The 17,309-nt window shown below is 34.6% G+C and overlaps 1 protein-coding gene across 2 annotated transcripts in view; it reads left to right on the top strand.

Annotated features, from left to right (window-relative positions):
- The window catches only part of LOC135155686 (ubiquitin carboxyl-terminal hydrolase 7-like), a 34,045-nt gene that overhangs the window by 10,026 nt on the left and 6,710 nt on the right, over positions 1 to 17,309 (top strand). The window contains exons 8-29 of one of the 2 annotated variants that reach the window (XM_064105597.1): positions 392 to 472; positions 770 to 860; positions 1,104 to 1,186; positions 1,696 to 1,805; positions 2,685 to 2,838; positions 3,635 to 3,779; positions 4,294 to 4,363; positions 4,944 to 5,075; positions 5,617 to 5,779; positions 6,767 to 6,866; positions 8,047 to 8,139; positions 9,279 to 9,346; positions 10,183 to 10,283; positions 10,614 to 10,835; positions 11,494 to 11,602; positions 12,128 to 12,205; positions 13,013 to 13,113; positions 13,513 to 13,612; positions 14,003 to 14,119; positions 15,128 to 15,199; positions 15,945 to 15,993; positions 16,699 to 16,749. In XM_064105597.1, the coding sequence (XP_063961667.1) occupies positions 392 to 472; positions 770 to 860; positions 1,104 to 1,186; positions 1,696 to 1,805; positions 2,685 to 2,838; positions 3,635 to 3,779; positions 4,294 to 4,363; positions 4,944 to 5,075; positions 5,617 to 5,779; positions 6,767 to 6,866; positions 8,047 to 8,139; positions 9,279 to 9,346; positions 10,183 to 10,283; positions 10,614 to 10,835; positions 11,494 to 11,602; positions 12,128 to 12,205; positions 13,013 to 13,113; positions 13,513 to 13,612; positions 14,003 to 14,119; positions 15,128 to 15,199; positions 15,945 to 15,993; positions 16,699 to 16,749 (2,290 nt within the window). The remainder of the gene's footprint in view (positions 1 to 391; positions 473 to 769; positions 861 to 1,103; positions 1,187 to 1,695; positions 1,806 to 2,684; positions 2,839 to 3,634; positions 3,780 to 4,293; positions 4,364 to 4,943; positions 5,076 to 5,616; positions 5,780 to 6,766; positions 6,867 to 8,046; positions 8,140 to 9,278; positions 9,347 to 10,182; positions 10,284 to 10,613; positions 10,836 to 11,493; positions 11,603 to 12,127; positions 12,206 to 13,012; positions 13,114 to 13,512; positions 13,613 to 14,002; positions 14,120 to 15,127; positions 15,200 to 15,944; positions 15,994 to 16,698; positions 16,750 to 17,309) is intronic. The other variant, XM_064105598.1, reaches the window with a different exon arrangement.

A 17,309-nucleotide genomic window follows, 5' to 3' on the forward strand; every position in this document is an offset into this window, starting at 1 on the left:
CTTGTATCACTGATCATCTTGCACAAGTCTTCAGTCACACGAGTAAACTCAAATGTCATGTAGGGTCAGTTAAAATAGTATTTTATCATCCTGTGTATGGTGTTGTGTTTTTTTGTGAATGATTATTCTACAGCATTTTCAAAGTCAGCACTGCTGCTATATTGAATCGCATAATGCAGGCGAGACTGCCAGAGGCACTTTACTTTTTGGAAAATTAATAAGTTACATTATATTTTATGTCTGTGGCAGACCATGTACAAAAGCTTAAATCAGATGCAAAATTGTAAAAACGTTACAATTAAAAGTAATAATTATTATTACTATTATTTGTGTTTATTCTTGACTACATTTGATGTTGGTTATAATATCTGCTTTTAATGTTTTATCTTAGCTCCTGGATAACATCGAGAGCAAAATGAAGAGTACGGTTGTCGAGGGAATCATTCCAAAACTCTTTGAAGGCAAAATGATTGTAAGTGTTCATTAGAAGAGATCTTTTGTATTACTATTGTTGCATTGTATTATTGTATTTATCGATTACATTGATGAAGATTATTGTGTCTCCCTTGAGTATGATCTTACTAATTAGAAATAAGATGAGGCATTATATACTGTACACAACAATGAATATATGAGAGTGAGTTTTAAAAATTTACATATGTGTATGTGGTTTTTTTTTCAAGTGCGAAATGATCTATAAATAAGGAATGAATTACCCTGTGAAACATCTCCTTTATATAGTTATTATCATTTATTTATCTTGTTGCAGTCATATATCAAATGTAAGCACATCACATATGAATCAGGGAGAACTGAGCCATTCTATGACATCCAGCTCAACATCAAAGGCAAGAAAAATGGTAAGAAGTCTTAAAACCTGTGTTATTTCATTCGTTATAATATATTCCTTGTAATTCCTTATAACAAATGTTGTAAATTTAAGCTTATACAAATGTATTTATTACTGTGTATATTTCTAAATGACAATACAATATTTTTTCGGCATAAGTACTAGTTTGGTGAACTTTCATGCATGTTGGATGACCTCATATTGAAATGAATTTTGCAATGGAGGTCTTGTTTTTTGTAATTTTTCTTCTCAGTATATGAATCCTTCAAAGACTACATTGCCACGGAAACAATGGATGGAGAGAACAAATATGATGCAGGAGAACATGGCATGCAGGTAAACAAAATAATAATTTTCCTTCCATCAATGTTGAAGTCATACAGCTGTTTGTGAAGCCAAGTAGGACTTAAATGATTGATTGCTTGACAGATGGTGATTAATAGTGTTACTGTTATTACATGTTAACATTTCTTTTTTGCAAAACACGTTTTGACGTGCGATTTAAAGAAAATATTTTGAATGCAGTCATTTCTATTCAAAATTTTATTCAGACCTCAAGAAAAACTCCTTCCTCTCTTCACTTCTGATTTTTGTGAAAGTTGCCCTGAGTTCATTACAAAAATATCAGTCATACATGATTGGTAGTATTTATCGATGAGCAAAAAGTTGTATGTACTAAACTGATATTTTTTGTCTTTCCTAACTTTGCATATCATCAAATTTCACATGGGACCCCTGATATGATATAGGTGATTGTTTTCACATGTGAATGGAGCCATGTATTAATGATTGGGGCAATTAACATCTACTTATGTAATCATTCCCCTTTCTTTTCATGATTACAGGAGGCTGAGAAGGGAGTCATCTTCACCAAGTTTCCACCGGTATTACATTTGCAGCTGATGAGGTTTCAGTATGATCCACAGACAGACTCCAATGTCAAAATCAATGACAGGTAATTTGAAGGAAAAAAAAAGAAGAGAAAAATGAAATTGAATTCTCCCATGGAATACTCTTTGTGAAACTTTGGTCACACTGTCACACAAATGAAATCTAACTTCGTTTAATGAGGTTAAATCAGTTTGATTCTGTAAAGTTAGAAGTTTCTTGTACCAAGTAAGCTTTCCCTTTTTCTTGACAAGAAAATTATAATTGGTTAATTGGTCAACAAATACATACATTGGACTTTTGTAGCAGACTATTGTGAAAGGGTTATTATCATGTTTCCAACCAATTTTTTAAAGTAAAAAAAAGATCACTAATTCATTGATAAATGGATAATATTATCCCATCATACAGAAATAAAAGAAGAAACTTATTCATTCCTAGCGTTTATGCCTGATGCTGACCCCTGGACTATAACAAAGGAATCTTGTTTGAAACAATTACCCTCTAGCTGTTGGAGTTAAGATTGCTATTGATTTTGTTTAATCTCTTTTAAGAAAATTTTCAATAAATAAATTTCTATTGCAATGTACATGTATTTTTGGTGACACGACATATGCTCCGGTCTTAATATCTCAGAGGGCATAGGGTTAGAATAAGGATTGTAATAGAGTTTGCTTCAAAATAATGTAAAAATAAGGATTAGGGTTTTATGTTTGTCTTAACATGCAGATTTTCCATTTGAGCAATTGTCGCGGGAGCAAATGTCAGGAAACCATTAATTAATACATTAGACATCCCGAGTTTTCCTTTAGCTATGACTTGATTATATTTCTTATTTTGTTATTGTGTTCTCCTGCTTTTACTATGTATTGTAATGTGCTGTTGAGTATATCTAGATAGAATCTGCACAATATACTTTCACAATCATTGTTATTATTGTCGTTAGGTACGAGTTTCCGTTCAAGCTGAACCTGGATAACTTCATGAAGGAACAGGAGGATACTCCGGCCGAATACACGCTGCATTCTGTGCTGGTTCACAGTGGGGATAACCATGGCGGGCATTATGTAGGCTTCATTAATCCACAAGGAGATGGCAAGGTGAGGTGAAAGGGATGGAGGAGGAGGAGGAGAAAAAGGAAGTGAAGGAGGAGGAGAAGGAGGAATTGAAATAACATTTTGGTCTCATCTGCATTGCATAGCGAGATATAGGCATCGCTTTTATGACAGCAGCGACATTGAAATCTTAACCAAGGTTAAGTATTTGAAATGTCATAACATTGAAATTATATGGATATATTTCATGAAACATGGATTTAAGAATAATCAAGTATCAGTGATCATCTTGCACTAGTTTCAGGTCACACAATCCAGGTCAAAGGTCATCTAGGTTCAATTAACTTGAACATGTTGTGGTATTATCATCAAAAACTTAACCAAGGTTATTATTTTGAAATTACAAGATAATATTAAAACTACAAGTCCCTATCACATAAATCTTACATATTATTGTTATCAATTATTGACAAATAGATGAATGAAATTCCAGGTCACCAAGTAAAGGTCAAACGTCATTTGAGTTCAACAAACTGGAATGATTTGTATTATCAGAAATTATTCATCTTATTTGATTAGTTGATTTCAAAATCAGCAGTGCTTCTTTGTTGAATCATGTAATGCAGCCAAGACTGCCAGGGGCTTTCCACTTGGTTCTTTTACTCTTAAATGCACTTCAAAGCCATCACATCACAAAAAAGCTGTATAAATTCTTTCAATATTTGTTAGCATCTTCATACATTGACTGTAATTTATTTTCTCCAAAGCGTTTGATGTACTTGTGCTCCACCTTTTCAAAGACTAATGGCAACTGCACATTTTCTGCTTTTGTTGTGTACAGTGGTGTAAATTTGATGATGACGTCGTCTCCAGGTGTACCAAAATGGAAGCAATAGACAACAACTTTGGTGGTCATGATGAGGACATCTCAGTCAGAAATTGTACAAATGCATATATGTTGGTGTACATACGAGATAGCTGTATGAGTGAGTATCCTCTAGCTAAACATTGTGCAGTGAGGGCCCAAGACCTGTAAAACAAAGCAGTGTGATTGATCTTATTTTTTATAAGAATAATTTATTTTCAAACAATGATCAGCAAGATCATTTGTAAGTTTGTGATGAGGGGCCATGGTTTTACAACGCATGTTATCAATGGTATGTAATAATCTTGAATATGATGGTATGTAATAATCTTGAATATAATTTTTGTACAGGGATACTTGAAATATGTTTTGTTATTTATATGTCAAAATGTACAAAACAAACTGTAATTGTTAAAAATGGAGTAAACGAAATGAAATGAAAAAAGTATATTGAAAATTTTACTATACAGGCTTGTAGCTTGCAAATTTGTGCGTCTATCGCGCAATCAGCAGCCGAGATCTGAAGGGGGGGTCAAATTGACCCCCCCCCCCCAGTATATCCTGGTCTGACATAGCCCAGTTAAGGTAGGGTTTAGTAAGTTATATTTTCTTCCATTTTTTTTGTAATATTTTAGATGAAGTATTGAAGGATTTACATGATGATCATATTCCAGAGACACTCAAGAGGAGGTTACAGGAAGAAAAGTAAGTGATAGAAATATACATTTGGGTTACATTCAAGCAACCATCTTACACTATAGAATGACATTCTTTATATTCAGTTTAGTGTGTGGTTGCATTCAATACCTTTATTTGTGGTCTATAAGCATGCCTTTCAAAACACAATTATGAAATGCTGAAAAAAATATATTCTGTAATGTGTTTCTAATTGTTTGTGACCCAATTAGATTGGTTTGTGTTTGGTTGATACTTGATATATTTATTTTCTTTTGTATTTGTAATAAAAGAATAAAGAAATGCAAACTTGTATAGAATGGGCCATTTCAAGTAACTTAAATGACATGTAAGACAGTTTTAAATTGAAGTATTCACACTGTTCTTGCCGAGTTTATCAGACATTTGACCTTCAGTTACATGTACAATGAATTTTACAAACTTCCACTTAACTGTTTTAGAGAAATTGAAGATGTAAACATCATGCAAATGTCATGTCAGTTTTGCTCATTTTCAATGAAATTGTTTTCTTTCATTTTGCTTACCTTCTTTTATTCCTGTATTCATTCAAATTGAGTTTTAAGACCGTTTATCTTTTATCATTATACAGGAAATTAGAAGCACAAAGGAGAAAAGAGAGGACAGAGGCACACTTGTACATGACAGTTCAAGTGGTCACTGAAGATCAGTTCTACGGTCATCAAGGAAATGATCTCTTTGACTTTGACAGAATACGATTCAAGTAAGTCTCGTCTCAACCACCCCAAACCTTGAGGCTCATATTCCGTAGAGATGTTAAATCAGTCTGTGCTAAAATTATGGGAAGCCAAGGAAGTGAAAATATTGTTTTGCCAACTGTTTTGAAAATTAGTATTTGTCACGAAAATATGACAGGAATACAAAAATATTAAAGGGCGTCTAAAATGTATGAATTTGGGGCCAAAGAGTGGTTTAGAAAAAAAGGGGGCTAAAGAGCTATTTTCATAGGATTGTAATATTGTACAGTATGTAAACTTGTATGCAAGTGCTGAAATGACGTAGAATAGTCATAGAAGTAGGCCGCATTGTAGCTTGTAAATAGTTATGCATTCCTGCTGCATAAGAAGTTAAGTTGTATTATGAGGTACATTGAGAAAATATGAATTTTGATGGGAAAAAAAATCAAATTTAGGTGTTAAACAATACAGATTTGTTCTTCTGAAGGTTGGTAATTCTGATAAACACATACACTAATATTATAATAATGATACATTTCCAATATGTAACATTTTTTCTTCTGACAGAGAGTTCAAGATAATGAAGTCAGCAAGCCTTGCAGATGGGTTAGACATGTTATCTCAATCAATGGGTTTCCGGCCTGATCAGATCAGGATCTGGCCTTTCTCACAAAGGACCAATCACACGTATAGGCCTACGTTACTAGAGAATGATGATCCAGTCAAACAGGTAAAATTATTCAACTTCAATTGATTTTCAAACCCATGAGTAATGTAGATTTTAATCATGACCACATATACAGTGGTGCTCAAAAGCTAGTGAACCCCACCAGAAAATGAATATATATATATATAGTGGAAGAGCCGTGGTGTAGTGGTTCTGACTCTCACCTTGTAAACAGAGGGTCGTGTGTTTGAATCCCACCGCGGTCTAGCGTCCTTTGGCAAGGCGTTAATCCACACTTTGCCACTCTCGACCCAGGTGCTAAATGGGTACCTGGTAGGATTCAAAAGATATTGTATGTTTGATTTTGCCAGTGCCATAATGAGGCTGCAAGGAATGCTCCCCAGGGAGTGGAAATTGTGCACTTTTGTGCGGGATTGAAATGAATCCAATGAGCGGGGTAATAATATGCTGTAACGCGCTTTGAGCCATTCTGGGAAAAGTGCTTTATAAAAATTGGCTATTATTATTATTATTATTATTTAAGGTGTTCAAGTTCTGTTTTTGATGATCAATTGTGTAATCAGGTGATAAAATATCATATTCAATGGAGTTTGTTTCTCTGGGCTTGCCGAGCATTGTCGCATTGTTGTCTACATTCAACACTCCACATGAGGAAGTGCATTTTGTGGTAGGGTCACTTAAACCTTAGAGCACAACTTATGTCAAAAGAATTGTTCTTAGAAAAGGCTTGGCACATAAGCCCAGCAATGTTTTTAGTGTACAAAGTCAATTGAATATGATATGAGACTTCCCTCCTTATTCTTTAATTCTCCTGTCCCAATACTTCTTCACCTTTCTCTTTTATTCCTTTCCTCATCATTCTCTGTTATTTTAACCTCCTCCCATTTTGATACGTTTCACTTTACCTCTTCTATTTCCCTACTAAAATCCCATCGGCCTTATTTTCTTCATCCTCCCCCTCCTACTCATCTTATCATTATTACCATAACTTTCCTTCTGATTATTTTGTAAACTCTGTGTTGATCCCAGATGAATGAAGTAGCCGATGGAGATAGTGTATGGACAGTATTCCTAGAGACACAGGATCCTGAAGCACATCAAGTCTGCTTACCATCATTTGATAGAGAAAGTGAGTACAAACTGGTCATTCAACAAAATACAACTCTCTGTAAGCAGGACCTTCATGAAATGATTTATATTGTATTTCATAAATAAAGGTGTAATTCCCTCAAATTTTCATGACTTGAGTAGTGAATGAAATGAGTTGATAAAATTGAAAAAGTGTGGGTAAGATTTACAAAAAGGCTGATTATCATATAGAATTGCCATGTGGTTGATATTCATAAAATAATAATTAAGTCAGAAGAATCGTCCTGGATTTGACATGAAACTGTTCTCCGTTTCAAACAGTAAGTCCAAATGATCAGATTTATTTCTATTCGTAATTTGCATTTCTTCCTGGATGAATCAAAACACACATCAGTTTTAAGTCTTGGTTGAAATTACAAGAGTAAATTGAACATGACACATATCATTTACTGTTTCTGAATAAGATTTTTTTTTTTTTTTTTTGGGGGGGGTTATCCTATGTGGTGCCCTTTCTTGGCAAAGCTTTTATTTTTGTATTGTTTTTAAATAAATAAATGTTCTTGCAACACTTCTCTTAAAAAAAAGTTGTCTGCATAATCAGAGAGCTGTAATTGAAAACATTGTGTGGAATTTTGGTTGTAAAACTGTTTGAATAGAAAAATTATGTACACGTACACATGGGCGGAAATCCCATCTGTGGACGTGTCCCCCCTACCAAAAATATTAGGAGGGACACAATATCAAATGTCCCCCCTACTATTTTTGGTCTTTTATGATGGAGAAAAATACATCACTTCACAATCGAAATAATAATTATATTTTGGATTAAATGACCTTACATTTTGGGTGAAAACCTTTCTTTTTTTTGCTTGTAAAATTTTCCAGGCCCTGTTCCCCCCTACCTTTGGGGGCAGATTTCCGCTCATGCACGTACATTTACTTAATTTCTGTCTTCTCTATCTATGACACTGAACCATTCCTTGATTTGCTGTCAAATGGTATACTATGACGACCAAACTACTCATAATACATAGTAATACCATTCATAATAAACCATTAGGATATCCATATTTGTCAGCTAACAATCGCAGATCACCATAGTTGGTGTATATGAAGAAAAATTTTGTCCGTTTTTAACCCATGTTCATCAATCTTTGTTACTTGCGATGAAATTGGAGAGTCTGTGCAACAATTACGTTTTTTTTCTTCTTTAATTTTAGGTGACGTTCTTCTGTTTTTGAAGCTTTATGATCCCAAGACAAAGAGTCTTTCATTCTGTGGACATGTTTATGTCCCTATCACAACGAAAATACGTAAGTTTTATGGGTGATGTGTAATATATTGATGTTTACTGATCAGTCATAGCAAAAACTTTGATAATCTGTAAGGTGACGAATGTGTGTTTTATATCATTGTATGAGATCTACACTTTGTGTATATTTTGAAATAAGAAAAGGTTTATTTGATGCTTGCTTGATTGTCATTCTAAAACGGAAACATGTAAATTGATAATGTATTGAAGAGATTATTGTGTATATCAATAGACCAATCATGTTTCCTATAAATTTAGATGGATTGCCAGTTTGACTAATATCAAATATTAAAAAGATTGTTCTGTTCTTGATAAACTGATACACAGCAAGCAGCCTAGATTAATCAGGAATTCATCACAATTCTGTGACATACTCTTTCTGAGTTGGTAATCAGCTCATTCAACTTATTGGCACAAAAAGAATACAGGGCGTAATTACAACTGATCCACATTGCTCCTTTTGGGTAGTAGTCAAAATTCTTGCTTCCAAACTCTGTTACGATCACAGATCACTTGGCCGATATATTTACTGTGGTATTTAGCTTCATGCATGAAGCATGTGCACCAGAAATAACCGCCAAGATCCTGTAATTTGACCTGTCTGGTTTTGGGCTAATCGCATCATAATGCTACAGCTATACCAACAAAATCAACTTGAAACCTACCAGTGGTATGTCATTGGAATAATGTAATAGATTTTGGTCATTCTGGAGATTATTTTTCCAGTGTGACTGTGGCATAAATGTGAGGGGGTCGTGGTCTAGTGGTTCTGACTCTCGCCTTTGAAACAGAGGGTCGTGGATTCAAATCCTAGCCATGGCGTGTTTTCCTCCAAGAAATTTATCCACACTGTGCTGCACTCGACCCAGGTGAGGTAAATGGGTACCGGCGGGAAGTATTTCTCAAAAAGCTGTGCGCACCAGAATCGGTAGACTAGCTTAGCCGGGGTAATATAGGAGCGCCTTGAGCACCTAGCAAGGTGGATATGTGCGCTATACAAATCCTATATTATTTATTATTATTATTAATATTGACAGTATCACAATCAATCTGGTATAGCAGATAATGCAAATTACACCAGCTTACCCATGTTTGAGGTTGGATTGAATGCATTCTATATTTATCTTATGTATTGAATAGAGGCACTGGTTCCATTGATGAATGAGAGAGCAGGCTTCCCGGAGTCAACGGAACTCATTCTATATGAGGTGAGATATATAGCTGTGATCTTGGGATGTGGATATTTCTGTTCATGTACAGATGTATCGATGTGACATCAAATGTAGAGCTTTGTTCCGAACTTCTCCATTGTCCTTTGCCATATCACAAAAGCTTAACTATTGGTTATAACCTTGATTTGAATGATTGATCACACAAACTGATAAAAAAAAAAGTGAGAGCGAAGTTGGCTCAGTCGGTAAAGTGTCTGCCTGTCGAACCAGAGATCATGGGTTCGAGTCCACCTCGTGCGGATAACTGAAGCCAGTGCATTGTGTTTAAACGTCTACCCCCTGTTCCATAGATGCAGGCTATGTTACAGTGGAAAACACTCCATCCCTCGGATAGGACGTTACATTGAGGCTCCGTGTAGAGGAGAGTCACTACCTTTGCTAGTTAAGAACCCACTGCACTATTCGAATAAGAGTAGGGGAAACCCCGGTGTAGTGGTCCACCTGCACTCCCCAAATCAGTCATATCGGGAGGAAAGACCTGCGGGTCACAGTGATTTAGTTCGCTTTTCGCCTCCCAGGCACAGGTGATGCGAAAACAAATAATAATAATAAACTAATCAATGAAATCAGTTATAATAACCACCCGTATGTTCAACAGCTAAACTTTATGGGGGTGCTGTTTACGTCTGTACACCCCTAAATCCACAACATGCATTGTTGTTTCATATTAGTATTCAGACTATGAATGAAATACAAGAGTGTTGCAGATACTCCTTCAAAGTGAATTTTGTAGGCATTTTTGCATTAAAAACAACTTGTAGCACGATTGAAGGCATATCATCCATGTTTCTTGTATTGTCTTTTCAATCTAGGAAGTGAAACCTAATCTAACAGAGAAAATTGAAGACCTGAGTCAACAGATGGACAAAGGTTTAGATGAGCTCATGGATGGTGATATTCTTGTATTCCAAAGGTAAGGAAACAGGATGCTTTAAAAAAAAAAAGATAATTCTACTTTCATATAGCACTTATTACATCAGGGTAACACCTCTTTTCACACTTTACAGAGATTATTGCTGTGATTGTTTGAGGCTTGCTTGCCTGCATGCACACAATGTTTGAACTTTGTCCACTTCCTGGGAATGCTGTCTTTGCAAGGCCAACATGGATAATTATGTTGGGGTCATTTTCAGGGGGAGGGGGGTTCAAAGTAGTATAGATACAAAAACAAATAAGGATACGGACGTACACATTTAATGGAATTGCCCGTATTTAATCCTGTCATGCCCATATTTTTATTCAGGGATGATCCCGAAAAGATGCAATATGACCTGCCGACAGCCAAAGACTACTTCCGGGACCTCTTCTGCCGGGAGGAGGTGACGTTCTGTGACAAGACCAACCCTCGAGATCCTGGTTTCACGTTGATTCTCTCCAACAAGATGAACTACTTCCAGTTTGCCAAGGCAGTAGCTCAACATCTAGACACGGATGTGATGTTACTACAGTTCTTCAAGAGTCAAGGGTGAGCTTCAAATCCATTTACTGAGAAAGGAATAATTGTGGAAATTACAGATTTTCCTTTCACGAATTATCTTTCCATGATATTTTAGGAGAATATTAAAAAATGGTCCACTACCAAGATGATGTGGAGCTGCTGATGATGGTGATGATTGTGATGGAAATCATGATGAAAATCATGATGAAGATAATGTTGATGACGATGTTAATGATGGTGAGGATGATGGTATGATGAGGAGGAAGATGAGAGTGCTAATGGTGGTGATGATTATGATGATGATGACGATGATGGTTATGATGATTATGATGATGATGATGATGATGATGACGATGATGACGATGGTTATGATGATGATGATGATGATGATGATAATGATGATGATGATGATAATGATGATGGTAATGATAATGATCATGATGATGACATGACAATGATGATAGATGATAATGAACTGTTCTACTAACATTGCATCTTTATATAAGATGATGATGATGGTGATGGGGATGGTGATGATGATGATGATGTTCATGACGATGATGACGATGGTGATGATGATGGCGATAATGGTGATCATAATAATATTGATGGTGATGATGACAATGGTTCAAATATGTTATTCTAACCTACCCTTTGACTGATCTGCGCCTCCTGATTGCTTTAGTCACAGAGATGGGCCTGGTCATCCTCTAAGATGTACATATGAAGGTTCATTACGAGATCTCTTACCACCCACCAAGTCAAGACAACCTAGGAAACTCTACTATCAGATGGTGAGTATGCATGGTTGCATTCAATCTACACTTCTTTATCCTAGAAACACAGTTTTCAAAGACAGTGATTAAGACTATGTTTAGGTACATAAATTCCATTTTCTGTTTATTGTGAATAATAACGTCTTTCAAAGTGCAAACATAAATCACTGAATAAGGTATTTAATTGTCAATTGGACCCAAACATTTTTTGTTACGGGACCCAGATGTAAAATTTATAATTTGCATTATTTGGGGGGGGGGGACCTACAAGATATTTTTATATATTATTTATAAGTTTAGATGCTTTAAGAATTTTAATTAACAGTAGTTATTTTTTTTTTGACTGATTATTGTTATAAGCTTCCATCATCCTTGAATCAAATTAGTGAGAATCACTGACATTAAACACTCCCTAAGTTGCTTTTTGAACAATGATTATCTACATCACAACAATCCTTTTTTTTTCATGTTGATGATATAGCTTTTTCTTATAGTATTTGAATTCATAGAGTTACTTTCTTACTATTTCTTTTTGATATACAGTTAAATATCAAGATAGATGAGCTAGAGAATAAGAGACAATTCAAGTGTATATGGGTCACAGATAAACTCAAAGAGATGGTAAGTAATTTAGATCAATTTTATTAAATTCCTGGAGGATGTGTGCAATGTGCATGTTTTTATGTAACACTTAGGCCCGTATTCTGAAGTCGGATAAACTCAGGTTTAAAGTTGTGGTTTAAGTATGGGTAGCCAATTTTTACAGAAATCACTAACAGTAGAGACATCATATTTCAGCTCATTTTGCTCTCAAATCATTCATGATTGTCTAGGAAGTATAAATAGATGATTGTCTTCACCATCGATGAATCAGGAAAGAGCGCAGTAAACATAAGAAACATACAACTTCATAAAGACTTTAACACATTTGGCCTCCCATAATTTTAGTACAGAGTTAGACCGTGGTCTAAGTTAAACCTGACTTCAGAATATGAGCCTCTGTGTTTTATCATGAGAAATCAAATCAATTTATCAATCAATCAATAAATAAAATATTGTGATCTCCTTACCAGCGTGATATGTTGTTCCATTCCATAATATGCACAGTCATCTTCTGCCGGGAGAAGAATAAAACTGGTTTACTCAACTAACATAACAATTCACAGCATCATTTTATATTTCTTTCTCTGATTCCTCTAAATACAAAGTCAATACAAATTTGTTGCATTGAAGAACTATATATGCACAGTAATGCTTGGGGAAAAGAGCAGAATTTGTTTTGAAATTCAGTATGTAGAAACAACTATTTGATTAGTGTATTTTTATTTTTCAAATGTTGATTTATAAGTTGCCCATTGGATGAAAATGAGGAGAAAAAAAATTCTTATTCCCCTCTGTAATTCCCTTGCATGTTTCATGTAATTGCAGGAGGTTGTACTATATCCTAACAAGACAGACACGGTCAGAGACATGTTAGAAGAGGCTAAGAAACATGTACAACTTGCAGAAAATGGAACTGGAAAACTAAGGTGAGTCCTTAATTCTCTCTAAAGCATTTTTGCTCATGCAGTAAAGAATGGCATTTGCCCATGACTGTTCATTACACATAATTCCCCCCCCCCCCCCCAAATTTTTTTTATTTTTGTTCCATGGAGATTTAAAAAAAATGTTTTTCATTCATTTTTGGCACCTCTGGCTGGTGTTCAGAGCTTGCTTCAGTTTCCCATGTTTAACTTGATTCGTCCAAGAGTTAGATTTATGTCGTTATGATGGACATCAAAGTTTTGATTCACACTAATTTTCAAACAAGTTGTTTGTAAGTTATTGCTAATGAGACTTTTCAATATACCGCTGGGTTAAGATTATGTTCGATTTTAAGCTTGCAGAAGTTTCAGAAGTTTGATGGTTATTGGTTTTGCTGCTTTCAGGTTATTAGATATCATCAGTAACAAAGTCTTCCAGCAGTTTGCAGAAGATACACCTATAGAGAACCTAGCCTTGCAGGGAAACAAGATGTTCAGATTAGAAGTGAGTACTATCCATCGTTCATTCTCTCATTCAAATGTTCATTGATTGATTCATTCATTTATTTATTCATTCACTTTGATCCATTCATTCACTCTCTGAATCATTCATTCACCAATTCATTCAGAATACAGTTCATTCTATCTTTGTTCAATTCATTTGTCCATCTATTCACTCATCCATCTATCCAACCCTTATCCATTCCATCATTCAGTCATTTAATTATTTCTTCATTAGGAATGCAGTTCATTAAAAAAAAAAAATCAATCAATCAATCAATCACCCATTCATCAAAGATGATTGAAAATGGTGCTTTAGTGTTTCAAACTCATGCTAACATGTAAAAAAGATTTTGCCTGCATTTCATATGTTGTATATTCTTTTAATTTTCAGGAAATTCCTCAAGACCAATACAAGTTAAGTGATGATGAGATGATAGTATGTGTAGCTCACTTCCAGAAGGACCTTTACAACACATTTGGTACACCATTCTTTGTTAGGTTAAGAGAGGTAAGAACACACTCTGATTTTGCCCCAAAGTTAGCATTTGTTCATGATAAAACAAATTTGATCAATGTTAAAAAGATACACCAAATAAGACTTTTCACATTTATGAATTATGATATGAATTATGACTCAAAATATCAACTGAGAAGATTTCAGTAAGAATTCAATGAATATAAACAAGAAAATTAGTAATTTTGGAAAATTTATATAAAATTGGTAAATTGGTATGATGATAATTATGTGTAAATTGAGGTGACACAACAATTGCTCCTGCGACATTCTCTCCAGTCTTGATATCTCAGAGGGCATAGGATTAGAGTTAGGATTGTAAAAGAAGTTTTGGTTCAGAATAATGTGAAGATGATTAGGGTTTATTTAGTTATGGAGGTTGGATTTTATGTTTGGCTTAACCTGCCGATTTTCCATTGGAGCAATTGTTGCCGGAGCAAATGTCGTGAAACCGTAAATTAAAAATCAAATCATGAATCTACTTAGACCCTCTTATAGTATACATGATAGGCCAAGAGAGTCCCAAGTTTGGTCAAATTCAGGCAATAAGTGGCCAAGAATGTAGGAGTTGCTGTGTATTGCTGTAATTAATTTTGTTAATTAATTTTGTTAATTTTGTTTTCTACAACCTAGTGGTCCCAATCCAAAGCCTACTGAGTTACAGAATCCAAAAGTCAATTAGTTACAACTATTTCATTGGACATTTATATGAAAATCTAAAAGGTGTTTGGACGTTGAAGTGTAATAACAAAGAATATTCTGTGGGCGAAAGGACGAAAGTGCATGCACACAGCAACTGATCTGTTTGCATGCACTCATCTCACACACATAGACCAGTTAGGATCACAGTCAAAATTACATATGACCCTTGCATTAATTAACTGGGGTATAGTTAAAAGATATAACACCAATTTCAACCAATCAGCATACAGGATTAATGAAGTCTGGTTTGTAATGAGTATTACAACGAGTATTAAAATTCAGTCATTTTGTGATTGACAGGGTGAAGCATTCTCTAACATCAAAGAGAGGATACGAGAGCAACTAGACGTCTCCGAGAAGGAGATTGAAAAGGTAATATTGATCTTGACAAATTAACAGTATTGGTAATGCTAAAAAAAAGCAACCGAAATAAAGTGTTGCAAAAGTTGCACTGTACACTGCAAACAGTAATTTCTCAATGATAAAAGTTTTCTAATTTACTTGCAAAAATGGGGTTTGGTCCAATAGTCTTATCATGCAACATATATCGGTATCTTATTTTCAATGCTGAAGATTGTAAAAGTATTTTATAACAGAAAATTCATTTATTCACTTAATTGTTTGAATTGGAATCGTAATTGCTGTTTTAACATATGAATTGGCAATTTCTATCTTCACAAGATATTCGTCACCAATCTATGCTTCAACAGAAAAAAAAGGAAAATTGAAAGAAATATTGATACCAATTTGAAGAATGACTGATTATCAAATAATGCTTCAAGTATATAAATCGCTCATGTGATCATGTATACAAAGTTTTTCCGAAATGATTCAAAATTTGAAAATTCAGTAACATTGCTATTTTCATATGTCTTTGATAAAAATTTCTAGACTTAATCAAATAATATCATTATTAGCCTGGTACCATATACCACATAAAAGGGATAATAAATACCTTAATTTTACAGTCAGCAATGCAAGAAGATGGATAGTATTATCAGTAATACATGTACCTAAATAGCTTACAGGTAATCAAGGTTATGTATTATTCTGTATGTATTATATATAGATCTGTTATTTAACCCATTCTGCTTTTACCAATTTTTTGCTTGTGCAGATCAAGTTTGCAATAGTAATGATGGGTAGACAGACATACATCGGGGAAGGTGAGTTTATTACACAATAAAGTATTTGTGCCTTGATGAAAGCCCTAAGTTCATATTACATAGACTATTGTGGAAGTAGGTGATTGTAGTATGAGGCAGAATAGTTTGGTTACGTGTGCAGAGCTGCAAACCATAACTCTTTTTTCTTCATAGAATATGATTTTCTAAATTTCTTAAAACAAAATTGTATCATTTTGAGGTAAATTGTTTCTACATGTCTCTTATTTCATAAAACTTACACAAGTTTAGGCAATTGGATGAATGTAATTTCAGGTAACTAAACTAAAGGTCGTTTGTGTGTCAGTATTTCAAAGTTCAGTCTTTAGCATCACTGTATAAAGTTTCTCATTTCCAGAGGTTGGCAGGTCTTGTTTTAAGGGTTGTGTTTAGAAGTTCCTTTTTTTTGTTAGGTTCCTTTTTTCTGGCATTATGATTCCCCCTTTTTTTTTGGGGGGGGGGGGGGGGGGGGAGTTGCACAAGGTTGGCAATTCTGCATATATATTTCAGATGCTTTATCAACCCCTATCAACTCAGTCTGAAGGAACCTTGATGTTGAAAATAGATATTTTATGACCTTCAATTTTTTTTTTTTTTCATTTAAGATATGATGGAAAATAATCATAAGTTAAGGCAATGGGCTTTTTCTCTGTATAAAGTTCATAGTATATTTTTCCTAATCTATGTTACTTATTTTATTTCCCTCAGACCAAGAGTACTCAGTACGACTGAAAGACTTCCAGCCACAGGGACATGCAAGTAAGTAGATTGTCATGATATTGTATGGGACCAATATATATAAATTCCACCTGCAGTAATAAAATGGTGAAGATTAAGGAGAGCTTGGATGCCTGAGTTTTTCTTAGGGAGAGAATCGTGACTCAATGTTAGATTGCCAGGAAATATATATGGTTATTGTGTTATACTGTGGGGTAGATTTTAAGGGCAAAGTAGGAGCCACACATGAAGGCTAATAATTGGGTAGAATCTGAAATTTCATTAAGAAATAACAAACTTTAAATGTCACCCTGCAACTATTTCCAGCATGCTGTCCCAAGTGACATTGATTTTGAACCTTGGATGATTTTGTGCCTCTACCTCCCATAGGTAGTTGCTGGAGGCATTATGTTTTCTAGTTGTTGGGTCGTCCTTCTCGTTTTCATTCTTGTGACAACTAGAGAAGAGTTTGCTTGATCAAGATGAAACTTGGTTCAAGTATGCATATAGGAGTGAAAACGAATTGATTAGATTTTGGGGTCATGAGGTCGTAGGTCACATAAGTTCATTTGATAATTTCGGATGTAAGGTGTGTAAAATAT

This window comes from Lytechinus pictus, chromosome 10 (genome assembly GCF_037042905.1).
Source record: "Lytechinus pictus isolate F3 Inbred chromosome 10, Lp3.0, whole genome shotgun sequence".
Classification (NCBI taxonomy): domain Eukaryota; kingdom Metazoa; phylum Echinodermata; class Echinoidea; order Temnopleuroida; family Toxopneustidae; genus Lytechinus; species Lytechinus pictus.